General features: G+C 56.3%; 1 protein-coding gene across 4 annotated transcripts; it reads right to left on the reverse strand.

Annotated features, from left to right (window-relative positions):
- Positions 1-404: 404 nt before the first annotated feature.
- WDR81 (WD repeat domain 81) lies at positions 405-21,699 on the reverse strand (the record flags this gene model as incomplete). 4 transcript variants are annotated; one of them, XM_080357314.1, is made up of 20 exons in its annotated part: positions 21,488-21,699; positions 17,017-20,611; positions 16,337-16,444; positions 16,038-16,228; positions 13,964-14,154; positions 13,536-13,701; positions 13,209-13,374; positions 12,238-12,936; positions 11,923-12,068; positions 11,503-11,682; positions 10,314-10,554; positions 7,237-7,348; positions 6,118-6,181; positions 5,344-5,406; positions 3,947-4,364; positions 3,519-3,662; positions 3,125-3,328; positions 2,161-2,303; positions 1,562-1,766; positions 405-730 (listed from the first exon to the last, which is right to left on the reverse strand). In XM_080357314.1, the coding sequence occupies exons 2-20, from the start codon at positions 20,573-20,575 to the stop codon at positions 405-407; spliced, it is 7,326 nt and encodes a 2,441-aa protein (XP_080213440.1). In that variant the 5' UTR covers positions 20,576-20,611; positions 21,488-21,699. The 4 variants fall into 4 exon arrangements, with proteins under 4 accessions (XP_080213440.1, XP_080213439.1, XP_080213441.1 ...); XM_080357313.1 differs by having other exon boundaries at positions 17,017-20,698; XM_080357315.1 differs by lacking the exon at positions 21,488-21,699 and having other exon boundaries at positions 17,017-19,843; positions 19,944-20,019.
- Positions 21,700-26,638: the final 4,939 nt, after the last annotated feature.

Raw genomic sequence — 26,638 nt, forward strand, 5'->3', positions numbered from 1 at the left:
ACTTTGAGGGCGGCATGTTCACAGGAACTGCGGAAGGAAGAGCCATATTAATATCTCTGGCTGTTGTCCAAGCTGCCAGACTCTAATGATGATTCCAGGCTATAGGGGACTCTAATAAGAGCTTAATAAAGACTCTTATTAGAGTCTGGGGACAAGGAAGGCTCCCTTCTATGATTGAGAGGCCTGAAAAGGAAATTCAGGCAGGTTCAACAGAGGGGAACCCCAGCCTGGAGAAACTCATCAAATGGGCCATCCCAGGACTGGTCTCTGGGGATCTGTAAAGGAAAACAGCAAGGGATTGCCTCCTGCAGCCTCAGAGGGAGATCTCCAGGGTCAGGAGGCCTCTCTTAGCTGGTCCAAAGGGTCAGGTAGCAGTCCCAGAACACTTAGACTCTGTTCCTCTCTTATTTGGGCATGGGGTACTCATTGACATCTGTTGCTTTGTGTGAGTCCCTTGGGTCCTTTCTCTGAGGAGCAGCGTTGGGGTTGGGGTTCTGGACACTGCCTATGAAAAGCGGGATGCCTGTTTCATCTTCAAAGATAATGAAGACAAAGGGCTGGTCAAGGCTGAAGGCAGAGACTGAGCGTGAAACTGCAACGCTGGTAGCAGCAGATGCTTCCACCCCATCTTCTTTAAGCTCCAGGGTAGACTGATGCTGTACGCTGGATACGAAGAGGGGCTCATCTGAGATCTTCTGGAGATTCGGGCTTGTGAACAGCTCCTGGAGGCCTACAGAGAAATCAGACTAAGTTTACCTCCCCGAGTTGGTGCCACCAGCTCTGATTTTCCCAAAGCTGTCCGAAGAAAGCAATTCCCTCATCCGTTGCTACCTGTGTTATCCACCATGGAGGACTGGGGAAGTGGCAGGCAACAGAAACAGAAGCTGCAGTCCAGCCAGGTTCCCCAGTCCCTCTCTGTACGAAGAGCTGAGGGTGCCAAAACCAGAACAGTTTTCACAAGCTTTGTCTACCTCTTGTAGAATAGTAGTGAAAGAACCTAAAGCCTTCCTTAAATAGCAGCAGCAAGTCTGAAGGCACTTTCTTGTTTAGGCTGGAAACCCTTTTACAGAGATTATTTTTTAAGCAATTCTGCAAAACAAATTGAACCCTTAATTTATTTTCATCTGGAAATGCAGTAGATGGTGTTTTATTTCAGTAAGCTCTCAGTTCCAGGTTGTGTGATCTGCGTTCTCTCTGTTGGCAATTTCTATGTCCTGGACACTATGTTAAATGACAAACTAAGAGACCAAGGTTGATGCACTGGAGAATGTTCGTCTTGGCTACAAGTAGGGGAATAGGAAGAACTTGTAAAGATTGGGAGGAACTGTGTATGCTGCCTTCTCCATAGTATCATCTTGTTGGAGCGAAACATTTGGTGCTAGGCAAGCAAAGAGTAAGGAGGAGGAGAGGAATAAGAGCTGGAAGAGTTTGGATGTTATCTGGAGCAAGCTGTGAGGCACAGCTTTAGAAACAAGGATGACAGTTTTTAGTGTCAGTGAACAGATGCCGTAGAGATTGATCAGCCTCACTTATTCTGTGCAAATCCTGTTCGAGGCCTTACCCATTTGACTGAGAACCTTGTTGAGTTCCAGCTGGTAGTCCAGTTTTATTTTGGGGATCTTCACTGTGGTGGGTACCTCTCTGGGGAAAAGCCTGCATAGTTGTTCATAAGGGAAGTTCTGTAGCACATGAGACAAGTTCCAAGTATACTGGTTTGGTACAATGACCACAAAACTCATGTTACTTTGGAAGGGAAACTTGGCCACCTGGAAATAAAACCAACCAGAAGAATTTATGGAAGATGAAAGGAAGTCCAGCAAATGATGCTTTTAGTTCAGTCATTTTCTAATTGGTCTACAGACCCAGTCTGGCTATCAGACAAAACCAGCCTGGTGGGAAGGAGGTATCTGATTTCCTCAGAGAAGGTTTATTGGAATAACAACATTAGGTTTGAGTATGTAGCCACTGACTGGTAAAGATGGAACACATTGCAGAGTAGAAACCCACGTGCACAGACACCATACCCGCTCCGGCAGTAATTGTGTTCCGAACGGCTCCAACAGCACATTGTCTAAGGGAATTCCTTTCTGTATTTCCTCATTTATCTTTAACTCAGGGCTTTAAAACTCCATTAATTCCTGCTTAGTGGGAATATCTTACCTGGATGTCCTGGGACTCCAGTGTAAACCAGCTCAGGGGGTACCTCTGGGCTTTCATCATCTCAACTGGGACCATGAACGTGCTGTCAAGGTGGAATACATCTGGCCCAGTGAAGTTAGCATCAAATTTATTCCTCCAAACTCCTATCAAAATAGAAGTTTAGAAAACAACAAAGTTAAATTCAGGTAGGAAAACAGGAACTGCCTGGCTGACATTCCTCCTGTCACGAGTTGTCTAACAAGGCAGATAGTGACCAGGCAAGTATAATAGAAATACAGCAAAGAGAAGTCGGTACTAAGGCTGGAAGAGTCCTAACAGCGGGAAGCTCTTATCTTCCAGAGAGGAACTCTGGAATAACAAAAAGCACTTGGTTTAATCCTCATGCCTCAGCGTGGGAGATTACTGAAGGCTATGAAGATAAAATAATGGATGTTTGCGCTTTGAAGAATGAAGAGTATTGCCTTTGTGCTGCATAGGGTGAAACAATGCTCCAAGATTAAGCTGAAACATTTGCAGATTTACACTGGAATTAACTGTTTGGCCTGTGTTTTGATGCACAGCCCTCAGGGAATTAGAGGAAGATGTGCCTGACCACTGTGCTGTAGTCAGGAAGGAATCCACACGAGCTGTTCCCAAGCCCTGTGGTTGGTGTGTGGTGAGTTGCATGAGACCTGGTTGAGATGAGATGTGCTGCTGCCTGGGACCCTGAACCAGGAGGCAAAAATACCGCAGGTTCCACCTGCTCCATCCTGGCTTTGCTATCGAGCAACATTTTTAGCACATGCGAAGCAGTTGGGAATCATTACTGAAACGGAATCTAAGCAAGAAGAACAGCAGATGTACAAGGACAAGCAGATTGACTGGCAGGAAGCAGTGAGAGGAGATGCCGTTCAGCTACAGTGCTTGCAGAAAACTGGGAGATTTCTAACTATTCCTCTTGAAAAGTAAGGCCCGTGGAGCTCACCGTGGAAATGGATTGCACTGAGCAGGAGCAGCACTGTGTTTGCAGGGAGCTGCTGCAGGAAGGTGGGTATTTGCCCGTGAGTTGCTTCCTTTACCCACGTGTTTATGGCTACGAGGTCGTCCTCACCCATCCCAGAAAGGGTCATGGGCTTTGCTCCGTAGAACTTCTCTGAATCCTCCAGGAACTTGTCTTTCACCTCAAGTCCTGGCAGAAGGAAAGAATTCTACATGAAATCACTAGACATTGAAAAAGCATTGCCCAGTGGCTCAGGCAGTGGCAGGACACTCTCCAGGAGGAGCACTTAACGAGAACAGAGATGTCTCCCAGTACAGCAGTGCGCTTCCATCACCCTGTCACTGAGAGTTTTACCCTCCACCCCCGTGCCAGCTCTCACCTTTCTGCAGGTACAGACGTGACGCGAGGCTGAGGGTGGATTCTGCGAACCTCCTGCGAAGGGTCCCCAGCACGTGGTGCAGGCAGGGCACCGACTGCAGGTGCATCGCCGCCAGCAAATGCTTCTCAGTCTGATTTGCTGCTCCTAAAAAAGCAAAGTCGAATTCCATACCCCTCTAGTGGAAAACAGGGACGTTACTGTAGCTGTCTCCTGCTAGAAAGAGCCTTACAAAAGAGGCTGGAGGAACCTGAGAGCAGGAGCCACAGAGGGCAGCTTCAATTGTAATCGTACCTAATTAACCCTGCAGGAATAAGATTAAGTGGAAGGTGCTGTATTTAATCTCTGCATTTTGCACATTGGTTCCTGGTGCCTCCAGGAGGGGGCACAGGGAAGGGCAAGAACCGAAGCTTTAGTAATTAAGAAGTTACCCAGTGCCAGGTGGGACAAGGCGAGGGCGATGCTGAGGGGTGACAGGATCACGTTGGTCCCGTTGGACTCCAGCTGTGCCTCTCTCAGGAGATTGATGCTGAATCTCATCAAGCCACCTGCCACCCTCTGGCTCTTCTTCCAAGTCACCTCACAACTTTCATCTTCAGCCTCTCCTTTCTCTTCAGAAGAAGCACTTTCCCCAGCTGGTTGCTGTTCGTGACAGCCCACAGCCCCAGCTACAGCTTCATCTTCTGGGTTCCACCCATTCCTCACGCCTGGTGGGGTGGTGGTGAAAGGGAACATGGGTCCATCAATCTCCTGAAAGCTGTCATAGGTGAAGTCTGCCAGATCTGCATTCGGCAGGGTCGGGACGGCTTCCAGCACCGCAGACTGTGCAACTCCAGCGCTTTTCACATCCTGGGGGGAAACACAAAAGGTTAGTGCTGGGAAAGCAGGAGCACGGTGATAATGTCCCTCATGGGCTTTACCGCACATCTAAATGGGTTGAGAAAACTCTCCAGCATCTCTTTTCTGGTGGCATGTCCATTCCAGTTTGCCTTTTTACCTTGAGGTTAAAAGCACCTCAGTGAGTGTGGAAGACAGAAGGTCTTGTACCCTGGGAAAATTGACCGAGTGAGGCTCTTGCAGTGGTTCCTCCTCCACTTGCTCTCAGGTTTGCCCCAGGCAAACGAGCCCAACAGGCTTGCTTTGAGGGCAAGAACCACCACCTGCCCAGCACATGTTCTATACCTTCACCATTTATAGATCCATCATCCTCAACCTTGGTTTCACCTCCTCTCACATGTTTTGGGGCTGCTGATCTGCCTCGTGCCTCGGTCAGCACCCTCTGCTGCTGTCACAGCCTTGATCCATTTTGGCTCAAATCCTCCTCCAGGCATCTGTCTCTTCTTGACTTGTCTGTTCTAGTCCATCCCTTTTCTCTCCAAATTCCTCATTTTCCAGTTTTCTAAGCTTTAGCCTGTAGCTGCTGCTGTCCGCCCATTTGCATGGTCTCAAACACATGCTGTTTTCCTCAGATCTCTCTGTTCCCACCCGCATCCGGATGAAATTCCTCTGCTGCAGCAGCGCTGCCCTGCCAGAGCCGGGCTGGACCAGCAGCATCAGCTACGGGTCACCCTCCCTGCCGCCCTCAGAGCTGGTTGTTTTCTTCATCTTATCAATCAGAAATGAAATCACCCACCTGCCAGTCCCTGTACACACCAGCTACTGATCTTTGCTCCATACGCTACCCTGTTATTTAGGCTGGAGCTCCCAACGGGAAGGAGCACAGCATTGGCACTGCTAGGGATCATCCTATCTCAGGACAAACCGAAAAATCATTGCAAATACCACGGCATAACCTCGGTTCCCTCGGGTGGATCCAGCCATCGCTCACCTTCAGCTCCCCATCTTTGTCTAAGAAGAGATGCTTTTGCTCAAGGGCATGTGCCGAAGAAAACTGTAGGGGGAAAAAAACCAAAATCGTTAGGTTCCAGGTAATTTCCTTTGAATTTCCATAGACATTTTCCTCTGCCCCCACTGCTAACACGTCCTCGTGGGGCCAGTTCAGAGCCTGGCACCAGCAGATCTCCCGTGGCTACAGCGCGGGCAGGGCTTTGGGATGCAGACCCGGAGGTGGTGGGTCCAGCGTGGGGAGGTGGGAGCAAGCGGGAGCTGGGGGAGACTGTGAATGCTGCGTTTGTTTAGAAAGGGACCAGATCAGAAGGGTAGAAACTCATGTATCCTCTAGAGAGCGAGCAGTGCGGTTTTGCAATCTCAGATCTGACGGGGATCCAGATTTAAAACGGGACCAAAAAGAAAAAAAGCTGTTATTAAACAACCTCCTGTTAACTCCTAAAAGTCACGGTTGTTAAATACAGTCGAAACCAAGTTTCCAAAGATTTTTCTACAGAAATCTACTTGAACAATGAGAGTTTCCACAGCTTATTAGCCGGGAAAAACATTAGAAACCCTGCTGTGCTGGGCCACAGGTGAACCCCACAGCAGAGAAGCAGCGTCCTCTATCAATCTTCATTTTAGGGCTTCTCACACAGAATTATCAGGCAGTATATGCCCCGTAGTCTGGCACAGGAGAGTCCTTTGCTGGTTGGGGAGGGGGCTGTGCTCACACCAGAGGGGTCCCCACCATCGCAGGGGTGAAGCCACTTACCCATAGGTGACTGTGCAGAGCAGATAAGCAGAGCAGCACCAGAGCCCAGAGAAACACCATATTTCTGGAACAGAAGGACCCGCCGAGAGAGAGAGAAGTTATTTCCAGCTGCCTGGCAGCAGCGAGCTGAGCCTATTCAGGTCTACAGGGAGAAAAATTATCAACCTGGCCAAACAGGTTGGCGCAGGAGCTCGCAGAAAGCAATAGGGAGATTGAACAATGCTGCAAAGAAACAACACAGGACTCCTGGAGCCGACGCCAAGGTGGCGAAATCGGAGAGAAAAAGGGACCCGCACAGAGCTGTGACCACATCCAGGCTCCCAGGACGCGTTTCTGACCCTGTCGCCCTCGTTCCTCTGGATTGCAAACGGCGTTTCCCTAATCAGTCCTGCACACGCTGTGCTGCTGAAAGGAGACAAGAGCCTCTGCTCCTTTGCTGTGCAAACCACTGAGGTGTGGGCACAGCATCCTCAGCTGTGCCCCGGGGAGAAGGGACACTAACCTGCTTCAGAGGGGCTGTGGGCACGTTGCAAGTGCTGTCTGGGAGTTTGCAGGTAGAAAATGCAATACTGTAAGAGTTTTTCAGTGATATGTCCTGAATTAGAGAGTCCTCCCCTTCCCAGCACTCGCCTTCCCTGTGCTGGCAAACCCAGCCTCTCCCACCCCCGCACACCAGTTCCTGTATGGGACAGTGGGAATGGGGCTTCCAGGGCCCTGGATAAACCCCCACCCCTTTTCCAGCCACTGCATCACCCACCTACTTTTCCCGTTCAAACAGAAATAACTTTGATCTTCTTCTTTAGCATAAAGCCTCCGTGCCAAAGCCCAGTCCTTGGCACAGCTGCCCTACACTTAATTCCTGGGGCTGCTTTGACCTGAAACTGCTGGACTGTGACTTCTCTTGCCAAGTGGAAGAAGCAAAACTTGAAGCCATTTCATTTCCCCTCCACCCTCACCCCAAATCCTGCAGCCACGTATAACCTCAAATGCCCTTTTTCCCCCCAATGTTGCCCATCCTTTAACCCTCTGCCAAATTCATGCCTCCTCTACTGGGAAGGCACTATTGCTCATTGGAGGAGCCCCCATTTACTATCAAATCCTCATTCATTTGCCCCTTACCTGGGGTTCTTCATATCCACGTTTAGCCCAGCTGATAGCAATGTGTGGGGCAAATACGGTCTCTTGTCCAGCCCCCACTCCTCCTGGACAGCAGCGACCTTCGGCACCACCCCTGTTTGGGAATTTGGCAGGCAAATATTGACCTACAGCATCCGAGTAAACATTTGTTTGGGGAACAAGAATGAATTTATGGTGCGTTGGGAGATGAGGAGACGCTTTGGGCTGCTGTACCTTCCAGACAATGTTACCACTGAGTTTATGAGCTTCAAAGCTCCCATCATTTGTTCCTGGTGGTGGCTCCACTTCCCGTATACTCCTGTGCTGGGAATACACTGTTTTATTTATAGAATCACAGAATAGTTGGGTTGGAAGGGACCTTCCCAGCTCCCCCAGTGCCACCCCTGCCATGAGCAGGGACATCTTCACCAGCTCAGGTTGCTCAGAGCCCCGTCCAGCCTGGCCTGGGATGGTTCATCCACCACCTCTCTGGGCAACCTGGGACAGTGTTTTTCCACACTTAGTGTAAAATATTTATTTCTCATGTCCAGCCTGAATCTCCCACCTTTAGTTTAAAACCATTACCCCTTGTCCTATCACAACAGGCCCTGCTAAAAAGTCTGTCCCCATCTTTCTTATCAGCCCCTTTTAAGTACTGAAAGGCTGCAATAAGGTCTCCCTGGAGCTTTTCTTCTCCATCTGAACACCCCAAGTCTCTCAGCATGTCCTTTCAGCAAAGCTGTTCCAGTCTTGGACCCTTTCTGTGACCTCCTCCAGACCCTAAAAGAGGGTCATAACCTTTAGTGAAAATTTAGAGCTTGGTATTTATCGCTAATTTTCTTTGAAGATTTTCTTTGCAGAAACCCCCAGGTATTTACTCCCTGTATCCCAGCTGCTTCTGCTGCAGCAGGCGCGAGGCACCAGCTGGAACAGATGGCAGGAGCCCGAGGGCCAGTGGCCACATACCGGAGCAGGAGGCAGCGATGCTTGGGCTGGGCTGAGCCAAGAGCAGCTGGTACCTCCCAGGGACACCCGAGCTCTGCCAGGGCAGTTGGCCCTGCTGCGGGCTCCACAGCACGCAGGCACCACTGGGGCATGAAGAAGAGTCTTGGGGATGGGCAGAACTCCAGCAGTCCTGTCCTGTGTGGTTTTGTGCTGTATGAAGAAGCGATGGGGATCCGTCCCAGCTCTCAGTGAGAGAGGAGTCACTAATGAGCCGTGGGAAACACTAATTGCAGTGGTTGCATTCATACGTTCCTCACAGTGGCTCTTGGTTCCCAAGCTCACCCCAGACATTGGGATGGAGTGAGAAGGAGACGGGTCCGAGCTCTGCAACCACTAATTACTTTGGGACATGCTGCTGTGACACAGGGAGCTCCTTCTCCTTGGAAAGCAGATCCAAGTCCCTGTGCAGAGTCCTACCTGACATCCAGGGCACCTTCACCCATCCCAGCAACACAAAAGGTGCCTGAATGCAAAGTTTTAGCTTCGGCTGCCAGAGCAGGAGCAACAGGCAGCACACCTAGCCCTGCACCGCACCACACCAGGGCCACACACCATCTCCACATCTCTTTCAAAGAGTTTATTAGAAGTAAATATTTACATCTATTGCAAATGGTTAATAGGCAACAAGGGACTGAGAGCTCCCCTTGGGTAGGGAAGGACAGCGAGGGCCAACCGCTCGCTCTCCCGGGAGCAGAGGGCAGCTTTCCCAACTGCAGGTGGCTCAGAGGAACCGGCAGCTGGATGAAAGCCCTTTCCCCTCCCAGGACAAGCCACAGCAGGTTCCTCCTCTGCCCAAGATAAGAGCTTCCCGCTCCCGATACTGGCTCTGACTAGGCTGAAGGATGGATGGGAAAAGGGCTGCAAAAGTGAGGAAACTGCTCCTAGTGCTGGGTCAAAGATCACTATCCTCACCTTTCGGGGGGGAACAGCCAGTGCTGTCCCACAGGGAAGGTCAGGAGACCGTTCTGGGTTGTAACCCCTGGCTCTCGCCCTACAAGAGCAGGAGGTAACAAAACTGAGCACCTTTTCGCTGTCCTGTCTTCCCCAGGAGTCTGACCAGCACAAAGGAGAGCTGAGAGGTTTAGAAAGAAAATTTCTTGAGAAACGCTGCCAGTGCACGACACACATTCCTCACCCCTGGCATAATCAAGGGATGCAGTGCTGCTGGGGCAGGAACCAACAACATCCCCACCCTACTACTCCAGAAGCCAAAACCCTCATGGAAGCATCTAGTTCTGGCCTCCCTAGACAGCCACGTTCCCAACCCAAACTGTCACTCTGCAGCAGCTTGTTCCTAAAGGATCCGGCAGAGAAGAAAGGGTTTGTGCCTTGGCTGATTTCCATTCCTGTCTTTGCCATGGAGCCAGTAAGGCAGCAGGAGTGCTCTAGTTAACCTCTCCTCCTCCCAAACAGGCTCTAACTTGGCCAGCAGAACCTGAAGTTCACAGAGCGCATCCTCTGGGCCTTGAGCACAGACCACGGGAGGAGGAGATTCCCAGCACCAGGCAGCAATTCCCAGGCCCAGCTTATTCTACCCTAGTAAGACTGTTCACTGTTTCAGGAGGGGAGTGAGAAGGGTAAGTGCAGATGGCAGTAGCTATAACTGTTGTGTTCTTACCAAAGGGCACCTCTTACGCCTTAACTGAAGGAGGGAGGATAGCCCGTGGTCTCTATTACTCTGGAGGGCAGCTCACAGTCCCCTGGGGATCAGGCACATGTGGTATGGAAAGCTCCAGGCCTCTCTGCAGGGGTGACAGTGACCTACACCACCAGTATTTCTCCCAGCAGCAGTGGAGGTTTCTCAGTTATGGCTTTTTTCTCTTGAAAGATACAGGAAGAGGTGAGAGATGCTGTACCAAGTGCTCACTAACAAGTACACCTCTCCCCTGCATCCTCTGTTCAGAAACGTCCAACTCTGCCTCCTCTGCCGGCTTCCAGCTCTGCCACCAGCGCTGTGGGACAACCACAAGCTCCTGGGCTGGGGGGTCCCTATGCCAGGAGGCGTATGACACCGTTGTCTGAGCCCAGCAGGAGGTGGCATTTCGTGGGCAGCACCGCCAGGCTGGTCAGCGTACCCCGAAAATTCTCCGAGCTCAGCTTGGTCGTGCTGATGGGCAGAGCTGAGGACTCCAGCATGGAGTAGACGCCAATCTTGTTGGCCACAGTGCCGGTCACCACTTCGTTGCCGTAGAGGTCAAACGCGTGGATGGGTTCAGATGCAGATTTGTAGTGGTGCAAAGGCTTCTGCTCCAGTTCCTTCCAGACAGTCAGGGAATGATCCGAAGAGGAGCTGATGAGCACACTGCCCTCCGCAGCCTGCGGGAGAGGAAAGGCCAGTGAACCAACACTTGCTGCAGTAAAAACTCCCAATCTCATCCTGCAAATGAGATCAGCAGGTGGCTGCCAACAACGCAGCAGTCCCAGTGCAATCCCCTGGGACACTCTCAGCAATTTCCAAGCAACTGATGGTGCTGAGCTGTATTAACAAGGCATCTGGACAGACACTGGAAGCCACAGGACTCTCTGGTAGCTGGCAACCTCCTCTAGCACTGTCCTCCAAGAGATGGGCTGTGTCTCTTCTCAACAACATCCTGATACTCAGCAGAACTAATTTGTCATCTGTTCCTACTGCAGTAATAAAGAGATTATCATGCAGTCTCCCGCTCCATCAAACCACCTGCCACATTATTTTCCTTCTCAGGAAAAGGAACTGGGAGGCTCTCTCACAGCAGAAAACACTGCTGAGGGCAGGAGAAGCCTGGAGCTGCTTTTTAGCAGAGCTAGTGAGAGGGCAAACAACACCCAGCACTGGACTTTGTTTAACCTGCATTTGGGTCAAGGACACTGGAACTGCAACGCTGCTCCCTGCGGGTGGGTAAATATGGACAAGAGTTACTCATTAGAGCGACTTTCTCCCAGGGGTGCTGAGAGGCCTGCAGAGAAAGCGACATGCTTCTTCACGGGAGACGTGTCTCCTCCCTGCTCCTGCTGCACACCTGGCACTGACACCTGGGAGGGCTGGTTTCTGTTCAGCACACACTGAACCATGAACAGCCGCCCGCAGCACAAATCATGGGGCAGTAGAGCTTGAGCAGCCTCTCAGGGACACAGAAGGGATGGAGGAATGCCCAGAGGGTGGAGGAACACCCAGAGGATGGAGCAGACAAGCCCTGCCAAGCCAGAAGGATGCTCCACACAACCTCAGTGGATATTTCGGAAGCCCACAAAGCAGCTCCTCACCCTCAGCCCAGCTGGACCTCTCACCTTGATCTGCAGGATGTCTCCCTCATGGGCGGGCCACCCCCGCATGATGAGTCCTGTCCTGGTGTCCAGCAGCACAATGAAACCAGAGGAGAAGCCGGCCATAACACTGCGCCCGTTGGGACTCACGGCCAAGCAGCGGATGAGCCCAGCGCTCACCCCACTGGCCAAGCGAAACTCGTGCTAAAAGAGAAAGAATCCAGCTACTGGGGGATGAAGATTGGGGAGCTGGACTATATGACCTTTGAAGGTTGTTTCCAACCCAAACTATGATTTTATGATCAGGGGATCCACCATTTAGGGGACGAGAGCCCCTGGGACCTGGCTGGCTTTTGTGGAGTCATGGCAGCTTTGGGCCAGCCATGATCCCATCATGAAGCACACGGATAGAGGAGGGAGCTCCCAGAGCTCCAGACTCCCTACCTGCAGCCCCGGCTTCCTGGGATCGATGAAGCGCAGCACAGAGTCTGCGCTGGCCACAGAGATGCTGTGATAGGGAGGTGGCATGGTGGTCACTGCTGTGATGGGGACTTTGCTGTCTAATTCATCAAAAGTCCGGAGAAGTTTGCCTGTGAAAACGTGACACAGATATTATGGCAGTAGATGTAGGGAGAAGGTACACAGCAAATCTTCAGTTCTGTGCTGGTTAACAGGAGCCATCAAAACTCAGTCCAGCCCCTCTGTCTTTAAGGAGCGGACCAGTCCACTCCAGCCAGCGCTCACCCCTTCCCTTCTTACCTGTGAACTGGTCCCAGATGTGCACGGTCCCATCGCAGCTCACCACGTGCTGTGATGCCTCCAGCTGGCTCACGTAGAAAACAGACTTCTTGTGCTCAGCGTATGTGAAGCGCGGTGGCACCTCGCTGGTGCCATCCCCGTAGTTGTACAAGGGCCAAAGGCGGACGGTTTTGTCCTTGCTGCCACTCAGGAAGAAGTCCTCGCTGCTGAGCGGTGCCACGCACTTGATGGCCCCAGAATGCCCTGAGAAACTCTGCAGCTTGATCTGGTGGAAGTGGAAGCGGGGGTCGTGTTGGCTCACCCCAATCTCATACTGCCAGTAAGCCAGCCAGTTCCCGCACAGCATGTGGGTGCTGCGAGGCAGGTCATGCTTCAGGGTGTTCTCCTCGCTGGATGAGCTGGGAATAAAGCCGTCGGTGCCAGCACTGAGGCGAAGCAAGCTAAGACCGTCACGCTGTGTGTCCACAGGGACCTGGATGCGGTTCCCTACCAGCACGCTGCCGAAAGTCCCAGAGTGACTGTCCTCATGGTGGCTTGAGAACGGCTCGGTCCCTCGCGGATCTTGGTCTGAGCCCACCGCACTCGGCGTTTGCTCCAGGCTAACGACCTGTAGGCTCTTGGGGTTGACGTTCTCCAGGTACAGGCTGGCCAGCTTCTCAACCAGCGAGTGGTTGGGCACAACTGTCCGGATAACATCGCCTGAAAGAGAGAAAACGTGGCTCTGAGGGAATGAATTTCACCGTTATCATCTCCCACCATCAACGGCAGAACAAAGGACAGCACAGGGTTGCTAATACAATGTCTCCCACACACAGCTCGCAGAAAAAGCTCCCAACCCACCAAGCAGACCAAGCCCCAGTGCAGAAGCTGTGGGTTTCCCCAGCAGCCCTACACCCCCTGACTTCTCCCCAGTTCAGATCCATAGCATGGAACTCTCTCCAAAACCCCAGGAGATGGTGGCCAAGCCATACCTAGCAGGCAGGAGAAGGGGATGTAGGTGATGTAGGCCATCTCAGGGTTAAACACCTTCTGTAACTCCATCAGCACAGCCGGGTCCAGAGCCAGCAGCTTCCCATCCGAAAGTGGAACCTCCATCAGCGGCACCTCACAGCTGCTCAGCGACTCCGCTGTCAACCCCTGGGCACGAGAAAACAGGAAGATACCCCAGATCAGACGCTCTCACCACATAATTACACAAACACAGCTGACACCAGTACTGGTGTGCACAAGTGTGCCCACCGCATTCCTGCGGCTGGGTGCTGGGGGATGGCAGGAGGAACCTCTCCCACGTCACTGACCTGGTCTTGCAGCTCCTGCAGCAGTGAGAAAGCCCCGAAGAAGTTTCTCACTGTGTCACTCAAATGCTGCTGCACCATCTCCTGCCCAATCCGCAGGCAGATCAAGGCAATTAGGCTGATTGTCTTAACGCAGAGGACAACGCGAGCCTGGGCACCACTGGGGAAACTGAAGAGGACATCCATTACCAGCTTGTCCTCCACCTATCACTTTTTCCCCCCTCTGTTTCATGCTTCCTGCCTTGTCCGTGTTACCAAAAGACCCTGAGCAGCACACACTCTCCGTGCACACCGTGCACCAGTGCAAGGAGGTGCACACCGCGGCAGGAGCAGCCCCACAACCCCAGGAGCACTGAAGCCCTCGCAGAACCATTCCCAAATCCCCCATTCTGAGTTGTGCCGCTCCTGTCTGAATGCACGGCAGCACTTACCCCACGGTCAGTGAAGTGAGGAAGCCCAGCACCGGGAGCAGCACCTCCTGGCTAATTTTGGGGAGAATGTCCATCAGCGTGGTGTCCGAGAGACACACCACGATCTTCTGGGTCAGCGTCACCGCGGCCAGGAGCCCGGCCTCCTTCCGACTGTTCAGCCGGCCACCGCCGGCCCCGCCGCCGGGCGCGACCTGCAAAAGGAGTTTTCTGCATCGAGCCACCATCCCCCAGCAGGACACATCCCAGAATCACCCCCGCTCAGCCTCAAAACGCAGCATGGTCATGCTGGTCACAGCCCCTGCGAAAGGAACCTGAGCACTGAGTCCCAACAGCAACTCGTGTCGTTGACTCGGGGGATGAGCCTGAAAACTGACGGACAGATGTGAGCACCAGAGATGAGCCTGGAGAGAACAGGGCATGACACCCTCAAGATCGCATGTGTCCTCTGGAGGGAATCTCCTTGCAAGATGTTCCCACAGATGCGACACTCAGAGGGGAGAGAGACAAACACAGACTGACCCGGTTTGTCACCAGCCTGGACACCCCAGAGCATCGTTTGCCAGCGCAGGAAGAGGAGAAACCTATGACATACACACGACTTAAAGCAAGAATCAGTGTCTTCACCCCATGCCGTGGTGAGCCTGGATGCACAGGCTGCAGAGGAACAGTCCTCGCATGAAATATCCAAGCATGAAGTCTGGGCAAACCTGCTGCTGACTTCTAGAAATGCAGCTGCTAATAATTTCACGAGGCAGAAGGGCACATCGTTTTTTGCTGACAAATACCAATGCTGGCTGCAGCAATGCCAAAGAGTTAACAACATCAGCAGCAATGCTGACAGACTTGTTTCTAGATTGTCCTATTTCCCAACTCGTAGTCAAACACCCAAGGAAAAGAGAGCCAGTAACAAAAACCACAAAAAATTCCCGGTTTCCACTATATTTCTTGTACACCTGCCATCTTCCAGCTCATCACAGAGGCTCTTCCTCTCACAAAAGATCCGCTCTGCCAAATCCTGCAAGAACGATATTGACTTGATCCTATTTGTGACCCGCACGTTTCGTTGCTTTAACAGCAGGTTGCCAAATGCTGTTCACGGGGGTATCAATCCCCCCAGCGCCCTCGAGCAATAAGTTTAGTAAAGCAAAGCAGAACAACTGGAGCTATGATTGCAACTGGGTGGAGAATGACTTTGCTGAAAAATGGGATTTTTTCCCCTGAAAAAAATCTCCCCTTCAACACTGGAAAAACTGACAATGCCTTTTTGTTTTCTTTAAATGAACAGCTGTGGCCTCTTTTCCTCTACATTTAAATTATCAAAAAGCTATTGAAGTTTTCCATTTAAACAAGAATCCATAACCAAAGTGTTTATAACCACTAAAAAGGGAGCAATATGAAAAATAAGCCTGTTTTAAACATTCAAAAACATTTTTTGGATGAAAAATTGGTTTGTTTTTCGGTCAGCTGCATTACACAATTTTCTTCTTGCTATTCAGCTACGAATTTCAAGCTGAAAAGTTGGTAAGTCCTGCCAGTATTTTTTCACACAGTCAAAAACCTCCTTTAGCCTCTCCCCAGCTCATCCCCTATCTCCCCATCCAGATCTCTCAAAACACTCGCTCCAGCAATCCCGCAGCAGCTCCGCCTGCCCGTTATCACAATCCCACCCTTGTGCCAGCTCTGCTGCAGCACAGTCACCCAGCAAAGCAATAAACCCCCTTTTTCTCTGGCTTTGTGAATGCCAGGAAAGGGTCTGGACAGGGAAAGCACCCAGATAACACGGGGAAGGAGGAGATGCAGCAGCCCGATGCAGATCCATGGTGGCAGAGGCTTGCTGAAGAGCAAACCCCACGTCTGCAGCTGCACAGTTCGCTGGAAGCCGATCAGAGCTCATCGCAAGGGTGAAGGTGCCTCTTCTGGCTGTATCAGCACAGGCAGAGCTCAGCCAAGCACAATTTTTTACACGCTCCTAGAGAGTCTGGGCTGTTTTCTGCGCATCCTCCTTTCATGCTTGGGCACAGCTCTGGCTCCAATACACACTAGAAGAGGAGAAAAGGCAAAGAAGGATACTAACCAGGTAGCTGGTGTAGGGCAGGTACTGGTAGGTGAGGACGGGCTCTCCATACAGATACGCCATGTGCACCAGACAGGCCAGCACTGGCTTGGACACCTGATCTCCCAGCACCGGCCGCTTTTGGTAGATATTTCCTGTGCTCAGGGGACTGTTCTCATCGTTGCTTGGTACAAACTGCTGCCTGGTAGGGCCTGACAGAGACAACACCATGAGCTGAAGCAGAAGGCTACACCCAAGCCACCAGCAAGGCTGTTTGGAGGCACAGACCCCGCCGGGACTCCCCAAAGAACAAACATTACCGACGTAGCAGGACGTGAGCAGACGGAGCAGGTTCCTGGCGATGAAGCGGGACGTGACGGTAGGGCCCAGCTTGGCAGAGAGCCACCTCACCATCTTACAGGCTGTGTCTGCAAAACAACAACAGTCACAAGGACAGAGCCCGGCACGGAGCAGATTAGTTATCACAGCTTCCCGCCCCTCAGATCCACACACTGCAGTGGAGACATGGCCTTTTATGCTGGTTTCATCACTGTCCCCAAGCTTAGACAACAGACACCCCCAAATCTGAACCCATTTAGAATCACAGAATCATTTTGGTTGGAAGAGACCCTCAAGACCATCGAATTCAACCATTAACCCAACACTGGCACTAAACCACATCCCTGAAAACATCATCTCTGTGACTGTTCGACCCCTCCAGGGATGGTGACTCCACCACTGCCCTGGGCAGCCTGTTCCAATGCCCAACAAACCTTTCAGTGAAAAATATTTTCCCAATATCCAATCTGAACATCCCCTGGCACAACTTGAGGCCGTTTCCTCTCATCCTATTGCTTGTTACTTGGGAGAAGTGCCCAACTCCACCTGGCTCCAACCTCCTTTCAGGCAGTTCTTCCCAGGCTCTCCCTTTCTCCCACTCTCTGCTTTGCTGGGTGTTGGGCACGCTCCACAGAAAGGCTCAGCCCCAGCAGGATCTTACCCAGGAGTATTGTCTGCTCCTTGTCACCGGGATGATCCGGCAGCTCCTCTCCCTCTCCATCCTCTGGTTCGCTGCCATCATCAGCCAGGGTGACATCCACGGAGGCACCAGCATCCACAGCCACCGCCAACTCTGCATCAACCACAGTATCATCGTGCTCCTCTTCATCATGCTCTTCTTCCTCCTCCTCCGAGTCCTCACTCTGTTTTAGGTCCTGGCTGCTGTCCACGGACTTCAAGCTGCTCTTGTCCTTCTGGGAATCCCCGTCCACAGGTCTGTCCTCTCCCAGGGACACCTCGCTGGCGCTGCTCTTGTCACTCAGCCGCCCAAGGCTGAGCGATTCCTGCTCCTGAGGCTGCAGGGACTCCCCAACGTAGAGGCCACTCTGGAAGTCCTCGCTCTCGGGCAGGTAGGCTTGGTCGTGGAAGCTGACACCAGAGGTGTAGTCGAGGAGGTCGAGCGCAGCCGAGCTGTGCTCCACGTCCATTTTGATCTCCTCTCCAAACACGCACGACACCGGGCTTTCCCCTCCGCTTTCATCATCCTCAGCCGCGCCGAGTAGGGATTTGCTCTCCTCCCGGGAGTTCTCGATGCCAACGAGAATCTGCAGGATGTGGGGCAGCAGGTTGAGGAGGAAGGACTGCAGCCCCAGGCGCACGATCAGCTGGGCGACGAAGCAATCTGTATAGAGGTAGAACCTGCCGTGGCGGTAGCAGGGGTTCTCATACGCCCCGATCAATGGCTTGAGCAGGTATTTATTTGCGTTCTTTGGACCTAGGGATTTAGCTATAGGTTCAAAGAGATACCACGCTGCGTAGACAGCAGTGTTCTCCTCAGACATGAGAGATAATATGAAGGGCAGAAGAATCTCCAAGCCTTCAGGAGTGATTTCAGAAAGAATCCCCTCCAGCTGTTGCCACAGCTGGAAAACAAGTTCCCGGCCCTCACCTTCATCCTCTATTTTCTTTGCCTGATAGGTGAAAATGAATTTGTGCAGGGCTGGGAAGTATGTGGGGAAGGGGACAATAGAGCTGAAGGGACTGAGGAGTTGCGTGGGACAGGGTGGGGGGAGGCCCTGGGAGATGGGTTTGTACTCAAATAGCTGCACCGCACCCCTGCCCAGCTTCGTCTTCAGCAGCTTCTCCACCGGCACGCTCAGCTGCAGCAGGATGTGCAGCACGTGCTGCAGCGGGGCCGGGATCTCCTTGGGGTAGTAGCGACAGAGGTTACGCACCATCAGGAACCGCTCCAAGAGGGTTGCGTCAGGCTTCGAAGGACGAATCCTTGGGGCAAATATAATCTCAGCTACCAGAATGCCCAAAGCTTGCATGTCCCTCTGGAAAAGGTCTGAGAGACCCAGGGGTGGCTCTTTCCATGGCTGCTCCATCAGCTGCATCTCACTGCTTAAGCCTTTTACCAAGAAATTGTCCAGTTTCTCCAGTTCTTCCAGGGCCTGGAGTGGATTGAAGCCTTCGGGAAGGGTGATCTTCACGTCAACCTGATCCACAGTGCCTGCCTTGCTCCGACGGAGAGGTCGGACACCTGAGGTTTTGCTTTCAGTGGCATAGGCAGGGAGGGTGGAGGGCTGTGCCAAAGGCACAGGGGCACAGGGCTGATCAGCAGCTCTACTAGTGACAGAAATCGAATCCAAGGCTTCTGTGCCTTGCTCCAAATCATCCTCACCAGCGATGGGTTTCTCCCCAGACCAGGTGGTTTCACTAGGAGTAGCCTCCAGGACCAGCCCATTAACCACATCTGTCACCTGGCCTTGGATATCCTCCAAAAACACGGTCTCCCTGATATTCTGGAGAAGAGGCCGGGCAATGGCTGGAGCTTCAGCAGGCATGTAGGCAGGTCCCACCATGCGCCTGGGATGCGGCTGGTCGAAGAGCTGCACAACCCCATAAGTCGTCAGATGCGTGTGGTTGTCTACTAGATGGAGGCAGACATTCTTCTCCTTGACAGCATCCTTCCCCAGCAGCTTGTACCCAAAAGTGAGATCGATCCAGTGGTGGAGGTCCTGAGAAACCTCCCGGCTCTCCAGCAGCATGCGGTGGACTTGGATGAACTCCTCGTAGGAGCTACACCAAGATGGCACATCCAGGTCGGGCATGTCGGGATGGATGGATCGGAAGATGGAGGGGTCTGTATAAAACTCTGGGATGCACTCGTCCGGGGTCCAGCTCTGCATGCGCTCCATGCTGGCTGGATACTCGTTGGGCTCCCACTGGGACCTCACATGGCAGCACAGCACCGCCTTGGGTGTCCTCCGAGCCGTGTACACGTAGTAGGTGATATCTGAAAGGACATCCGAGATGTGGTGGGGGACATGGAGCTGCTCCCCACTTGACCCACCAGCAACAAATGCCTGCTTGGTCATCTCATAGGTGAAATCCAGCTGCTTGTCTCCCTTGTTGAGTCGGAACTTGGATTTCCTCAGGTCCCTGAACTTCCCATTTTTGGTAGTGAAGTCCACTACCCATGGAAGAACCGGGTGGTAATTGGGGTCTCCCATTCTCCTCCCAGCCAAACTGTTCAGACGCATAAGGTAGTCAAAGTTGCTGACCTGCCCGTGTACCCACTGTAACACCAGGTCTCGGAGCTCCTTCTGGCAGACGGTGCACCTCGCCTCCCGCCCTGGCACGCCAGCGCTGCTTTGCTCACTTGTTTGTTCCAGACCAGCCTCCAGATTCACTTCCTCCTTCTTTGGTCCCTCGTAGTCTCTGAAGTTCACACGGAGCCGGCTGCACAGCTTCTCGTCCACAGCCACGTCCCGAAGGGTGAAGGCGCCGCAAGCCAGACCTGCCTGGTGACAAGCCCTCATGGCCTGCAGCACGTGGAAGAGGAGGAAGAGGATTTTGGCGTGGCTGTTGGTGAGTTTGGCCGGGCTGAAAGTCACGATGTCATGCAAACAGAACTGCACGTACGGGTAGATGATGTACAGCATGTTGGCCGACTCCAGCAGAGCTTCAGCCTGCAGCACGTTGGGGCAGGAGGGCACCCCCTTGGCAGCCGCCACACTCTCCTTGGCAGGGGAAGCACCAGGCATGTTCTTGCCCACCTGAAGGATGGGACAGCCATAAGCCTTCTGCAGGGTGGCCCGCAGCGCGTCCAGGGCCAGCACGGTGGGCGGCACATCGGCGTGCCAGTACGGCCGCACGTAGAGGCAGTGAGCCTGGCACCAGAGGTTTCGGTAATTCTGGGAGGCGACGCTCTGCATGAAGCCGTGCAGGGTCTCCGGGCTGCCCTGACGCTGGTCGCAGGCGGGGGGCTGCACCCGCAGTGGGTACATCAACCGCTCCTTCCACAGCCCGTGGATCTCCACCCGTGTCCAGCCCGCGGGCAGCTTCTGCACCGAGTGCTGCAGGAATGTCCGCACCTCCACGTCACTCAGCCCCTCCGGCCGCGGGCACAGCCCGGGCAGCACGCGCCGCTCCTTGAGGCTCGTCAGCCATTTCACCGGGACGAAGGCGGTAACGTGGGTCCCCTCAGCGGCGGCCGCCAGCTGCCGGCGGTCGATGCTCAGGTCTTTCTCCACGCTCCGGAGGAAGCCGTCCATGTCGGCTCCTGCTGGATGAAAGGCAGCCCGGAGAGGCTGTGAGGGAGCAGGTGAGCGTGGCACCGTCCCTGCCCTCCCTGCAGGAGCCCCACCGAGCAGCAAGTCTCACTTCCCCATCGACACCTGGAGAAAAAATGCTGATTTTAGGAGTTTGTTTAAAAGATGGTAAATCTAGGAAGGGTGGGGGTTGAGAAAGGACCAGCCCTGGATGAGGTGGACAAGATGGGACCCCCGCTGCCAAGGAGGGGGACCTGGTGTGACCTCCACAGCCCTACAGAGGGGGACATGGTGGGACCCATGTGGGGGGGGCATGATGGGACATGCGCAGCCACAGGGCTGGGGAAGGGGACATGACGGGACCTCTGCAGCTGGGGAGGGGAACACAATAGGACCTCCAGAGCTCTAGGGGCAGAGAGAGGGACACGATGGGACTTGTAGGGGACATGATGGCACCTCCACAGCCCTGGGGCCAGTGGAGGGGACACAGTGGGACCTGTGCAGCGGGGGAGGGGGACATGACAGGACCACTGCAGCCACAGGGCTGGTGAGGGCGATACGATGGCACCTCCGCAGCTGGTGGGGGGACACGATGGGACATCTGCAGCCCCGGTGCTGGGACACAAGCCCAGGGACGATGGCATCCCCGCAGCCCCCGGGGGTGACGCGGGACGCTGCCGTCTGCCCTTGAGCCAGGACCACCTCCCCGGCCCCCGAGGAGAGGCCACGGCCGCTGGGGAAGCCCCGGCACCGTGTCCCAGCCCCGGGCCCCACAGGGCCCTGGCTACCGGCGCTGGGGAGACAGAGGTGGATTGAGCCCCATAGACTCGAGGGCTCGTCCCAGGGGCCCCTCACTTCTCCCGGGGGGTCCCTCACCGTCCCGGGGGGTCCCCACAGCCCCCGGCCCCGCGTTACCTGGCGGTGCGGCGGCCTCAGCCGCGGCGGGCGGGGGCGACGCGGGCCCCCGCCATGTTGGTCAGGTGACGGCGGTCACATGCGGCCGCCGTGCCGCCATGTGCCCGGGGGGCGCGGGGGGGGGGAAGGGACACGGGACACACACACACACCCCCCCTGCCCCCGCCTAGCCCCGGTACCCCCGGGGGCGGGAGCCCCACTGGGGACGCGGGGCCCGGGCTCCCTCCAGCGGCCGCCGGAGCGGGAGTTGCGCAAGGCCGGGGCGCGGTGCCTATAGATGGGCAGGCGGCGGGGCATGACGCGGCAGCGCCGCCGGCTGACGTCAAAGGCGCCCCGGGCTGTCAGCTGGAGTCGGGCGAGCCGAGCTGACGAGGCAGCTGGCCTTAAAGGGGTCCCCGCGGCGGGAGGTGGACCCCACCGGCGGCAGGTGAGTGCCGGTGCAGGGAGCGGGGCCAGGGCATCCCCCGCCGCCGCCCTCCCGCTGTTCTCTCCGCGGGACCCAGCGCGGTCCCCGCAGGCTGCGGGGCTGGGGTGGAGAGGGGGAGCCGGGCACCGCACTGCCCAGTCCCAGTCTCTGTGAGCCGGGGCCAGCGCCCCGGTGTGTCCCGGGCTCTGCCGCCGGGCGCAGCTCTGCCCGCGGGGAGGCTGCCAGGACACCATTCCGCGGCCGGACCCCGTGCGGCCCCTTTAAGGGCGCAGGGGGCTCCCTCCGGGCAGCGCCGCATGGCGCGGCGGCGGCAGCGCGTGGGAGTCACGTGGGCGGGACGTGGAGGCAGCCTATTGGCCTCCGCCCCCTGCCCGCTGCAATCAGCTGTTACTGGGGCGAAGGGCAGGAAATGTCCTTAAAGGGGCACCGCACCCCTGAACCCCGCCCCCCACCCGGCTCGGTCCGCAGCAGCCGGGGCGGGAGCGCTGCGGCTGCCCGCAGGGCTGTGGTGGCCCCGCTCGCTTGGCCTAGCCGGGCCGCCCCCACCCTCCACCCCCGCGGCTGGGGCGGAGGGTGCGGCCCCTTTAAATAAGTTGTCCAGTCATCGCGCGGGGCTGCCAAGTCATCGGGGTCAGCCGAGTTCCCGCAGCTCCGCCCCCCGCGGCCGCCTATTGGTGCGCACGGCAAGCGCTCACTTCTGATTGGCCGCCGACTTAGAGCAACTTCTCGGAATCGGGGCTGTGTCACCGGCCCCAGGCGATGAAAGGCGCGGGCGGCGCCGCCCGAGGGCGGGAGAGGGCGGCCGGGGCGGCCCCGAGACAGCGCCGCGCCCCGGCAGGAGCCTGCGGTGCGGGCCGGGCCCCTTCAGAGCCGCCCTCCCTCCGCCGCCTCCTTCACCCTCTTGAAAATGCCAACTCACAGCACGCGGGGCATGCCGGGAGCGCCGCGCCGCACTACACCTCCCGGCATGCCCCGCGGTGGGGCGGGGCAAGCCGTTTCCTAGGCAACCGCCGGTTGGCCGGGGGAGAGCCCAGCGCTCCCCCAACGGGGTGGGCGGGGCAGAGCGCCGGCTTTGCCTTCCCATTGGCTGGGTGGCAGCCGGTGTTTGATCGCCATTGGCGGGAGCGGACAGCACTCGCGGCGGGGGCGGGCGCGGCGGGGGCGGGGCTCTCACCGCCCGTCCCGGGAGGCGATTGGCCGGGGGCGGGGCCGGTGGGTGGCTGCGTCATGACTCCGCCAGCTGATCTGAGACGGGAGCCGGCGCGCGGCGGTGGGGGGAGCGGCGGCACCGGGTCGGGCGGTGGCGGCGCCGGCGCCGCGCAGGTGGGTCCGGCGGGGCTGCGCCGGGGAGGGCGGTAAGGGCAGCCCAGCCCTTTGCGGGGCTGCCGGTGCGCGGGGGATCGAGGGTGGTCCTATCGCGCCCGGTAGTCCCGCTGGGGAAGGTCACCTTTCCCCGAGGCCGGGCGGCGGTGGGGGGTACGGCTCAGCGCGACCCTCTCGGGACTCCGCGGGCGCCGCCTGGGCCCGGTGGCCTCGCCCCCAGTGGCGGCAGGGCGGGGTAGGGGGGGTTGGGGCTGGGACCGGGGCGCGGCCCCTGCTCCGGGGGCTCCCGGTGGGGCGGGTGGGGCCGCGGCCGGGGCCGCCCTGCGACGGGCAGTGGCCGCCCTGGGGGTGACCTTCACTCCGGGACCGGGTGGGGCAGACTTTGACCCGAGGCCGCTCCCCGCCGTGGGCACGGACCGGAGCATCCCGGGCAGCGGAGGGGGCAGGAGGTCGGTGGGGTCCCCCGGCGAGGAGCGGAGGGACCGGCTTTACCGGGGAGGAGTTGTCTCCTTTCGGGGGGAGCGGGAGTTGGTCTTATCAAGATCAGAGAGAGAAGGGGGGCGACCCGGTTAAACCGGGAGGGGGGCACTAGTTTGGGGTATAGTGGGTTTTATTAGCGGGGTGAGCTCCCACCGGGGCCCTCTCCGGTGCCAGTGAGCCGAGAAGGGATGGGGAAGAGCCCTGTTACCGGCAGAGCCCCCCCCGCCAGCTCCCGGAGCCGGTGGCTCAGCGGCGGGTGCTGATTCACGGCCCGGCGGGGGTGGAGCGGGGCCGGGACCCGCTCGCTGGAATCCGGACCAGATGTACCCGGCACGCCAGGAATGCTCGGCATCCCCGGCAGGCCCCGCCGCCGCCGCTGCGCCCCGGCCACCGGCCCCGCACCGGGAGCGTCACCGCAGCCCCTGCCGTGACACCCACCGGGACCCCGGCCATCCCCCGAGGCCAGCCGGGATCGCCGGTGCCTTTGGGGTGACGCTGGCGGGAGGATGCTGTGGGGCAGTTGCTGCGGTGACCGGCTGTCTGTCCCTGCACTGGGGACATCTGTCCCCGCACAGCAGTGCCAGACAGCGGGGGCTTTCCCAGAACTCGATCCCCACGGCTGAAGTGCTGGGGGGTGTGAAAATGGGGGGGGTTTCCTGAGTTGAAGGGGGAGCAGCGAGGTCCCACACCAGGCCCCCGGGGCTCATGTCCTCGTTCTCTGACAAAATAACATGGAAGGAGGCTGTGCTCCCCAAAATGCCTTGGCAGCAGCCACCTGACAAAGTGTCTTTCCCGGTGGGCGGTGTTGGCCCCTGGCCAGGTGGGACCCTGCCAACCCGGGGTGAGCAGGTGGGAAATGCCTTAACCCCCACCTGCAGTGGCCTCCCTGCTGCGGCCACGGGTCCTTGCCGGAGCAGGTTGCCTTATCGCTTGTTTCCCAGCAGAAATGGCCTTGATTTCTTTGCCTGTCGCTCGCATTTTAGGGATGGCTGCAGGTGCTGGAGTTGACACACCAGCTGCTTTGGGAGAGGGGGAGGGATGGGAAGAGTGGAGGTCAGATATGCCTCTGGATCCCCTGGAACAGCAGGGTGATCCTGTGGGATCTCTGCCCCCAGGGGAGAAGGACAAGGCGACAGATCAGGACTTGGTGCTGGGGTGGGGGAGACAAGCAGCTCTGTCACTTGAAGTAGCTCTGTCACTTGAGGTGGCTGCTGTGGGTGATGTGTCAGCTCATCACGGTTCAATCTTGGCTCTGATGTGTGTGTTCCCTTCCCAGGTGCTGCCCTGCCGCCCTGCTCCTGGCTAACCAGCACCAGTTCTTCAGTGGCAAGCTTTATGTCCTTCTCTAGTAGCTAAAGCTGCCAGTTGAAGAACTGTTGAATGTAGCCACTCGCTTCTCGTCACCGGTGCCTTGAATGTCAGCTGGATCTGCGCCTCGAGTGACTAGGATGGGCCAGTCTGCAGCATCCCGTGGATTTGCGGGCTGAAGATGAGTCCGACAGGGATGAAGAAGTCTCCTCTGGGACTCCAGACAGAGCCTTGCCTGGGGATTGCCAGGCAGCCCTGCCAGTGGGGCTGTCAAGCAGGGTTCCCCCCGCTGGTGGGGTGGCACTGAGTTGAAAGATAACTAGAGAAGACTGAAAGAGGCATTAAACTTTCTGTTTTGCTCAACAGTTCAGTTTTTAGGAAGTTTGTTGCCTGTGGGGTGCCTGGACCTGCCGGGCAGGAGGGTGGTGGAGGCTGCAGACCCACAGGTTGCCGGGGTGGGCATAGCACTGGAGCTCAGTCCCTGGCTGATGCTGCATTGGTCTCCACGGGTGGAGGGTTGGTTGTTCAGGCCCCTTTGGTTTGTCCCAAGCAAAAGAGGCGACCTGAGGCTGGGTGTAGCTCGCTGGACTGACCTGCTTCTGAGCCCAGGAGCAGGGTTAATCCTGCACAGTGCCAGGCAGTGGGATGGAGCTGGAGGAGAGGGCCGGCCCCACACCCACACTGCCCTGGTGCGGGTTGGGGCCAGGCTGCCGGGAGCGGGTGACTCAGGGCCGAGTCACGCACAGCCCCAGACGTCTGTTCCGGGAACCATGGTCCTGCAAGGCTGGGCAGCCCCATCCGCGGCTGGGGCAGGGCCAGGATTCCCGGTATTTGGAGCTGGCAGCACTGAAAAGGACCCAGGTGAACCTTGCTGGGCCCCTCTGTGATCCAGGTTCTGCCTTGTTGAAGCAGAAGTCTGTCCTAAAGGAGACTTGGAAGCTGCTCTTCAGGGATGGAGACCCCGCCTGCCTTGCACTGGGTGAGAGAGGAGCTGTAGAGCTCCTCTCCTATGGCTCAGAGCAGAGTGAAATGTCTGTGTGGACCTAGCGAGGGCTCCTGGGAGCCCCTGCACCCCTAGAGGTGCCTGTCCCATGGGGCTGCCAGGGCCACCACCTCTCCTGGTGGCTGAGGAGCAGAGAGCTGTCTGGGTGCTGCTGCTCGGGGTCTGCCAGGAAGATCACAGCTTGTCCCAGCTCTGAGGGGGAGCAGGGAGGGACGACCCTGCGCTGAAATAAGTCTGCAGAGTCTCAACTAAATCTGCCTGAGTTCCAGCTGCTCAAGGCATGGCTCTTACCAAATTGTGGCACTTAGCAATGTGCAGAAAGTGGCCTGGTGTCCGTTAAGTGTTATAAATGGGTAAGCCTGTTGTCCTGGGGTCCTCCCTTCTTATAGAGAGCTGTTTTGCTTGATGTGTGCTTGCTAATGGCTACAAGAAGCCAAGTTTCTTTGGGATCATTGTGACCCAGAGAGAGCAGGGCTGCCTGAACCCCCTTGCATCGCTCTCTGAGCAGAAGGGACTGCGGATGGACACCTCTGGCTTGAGGCAGAGTCGACCTCTTCCACCACAGCTGCCCTGCTGCAAGTCCATACAAAATAGCCAGCACCTGCTCAGT

This window comes from Nesoenas mayeri (assembly GCF_963082525.1).
Source record: "Nesoenas mayeri genome assembly, chromosome: 20".
Taxonomy (NCBI): Eukaryota; Metazoa; Chordata; class Aves; order Columbiformes; family Columbidae; genus Nesoenas; species Nesoenas mayeri.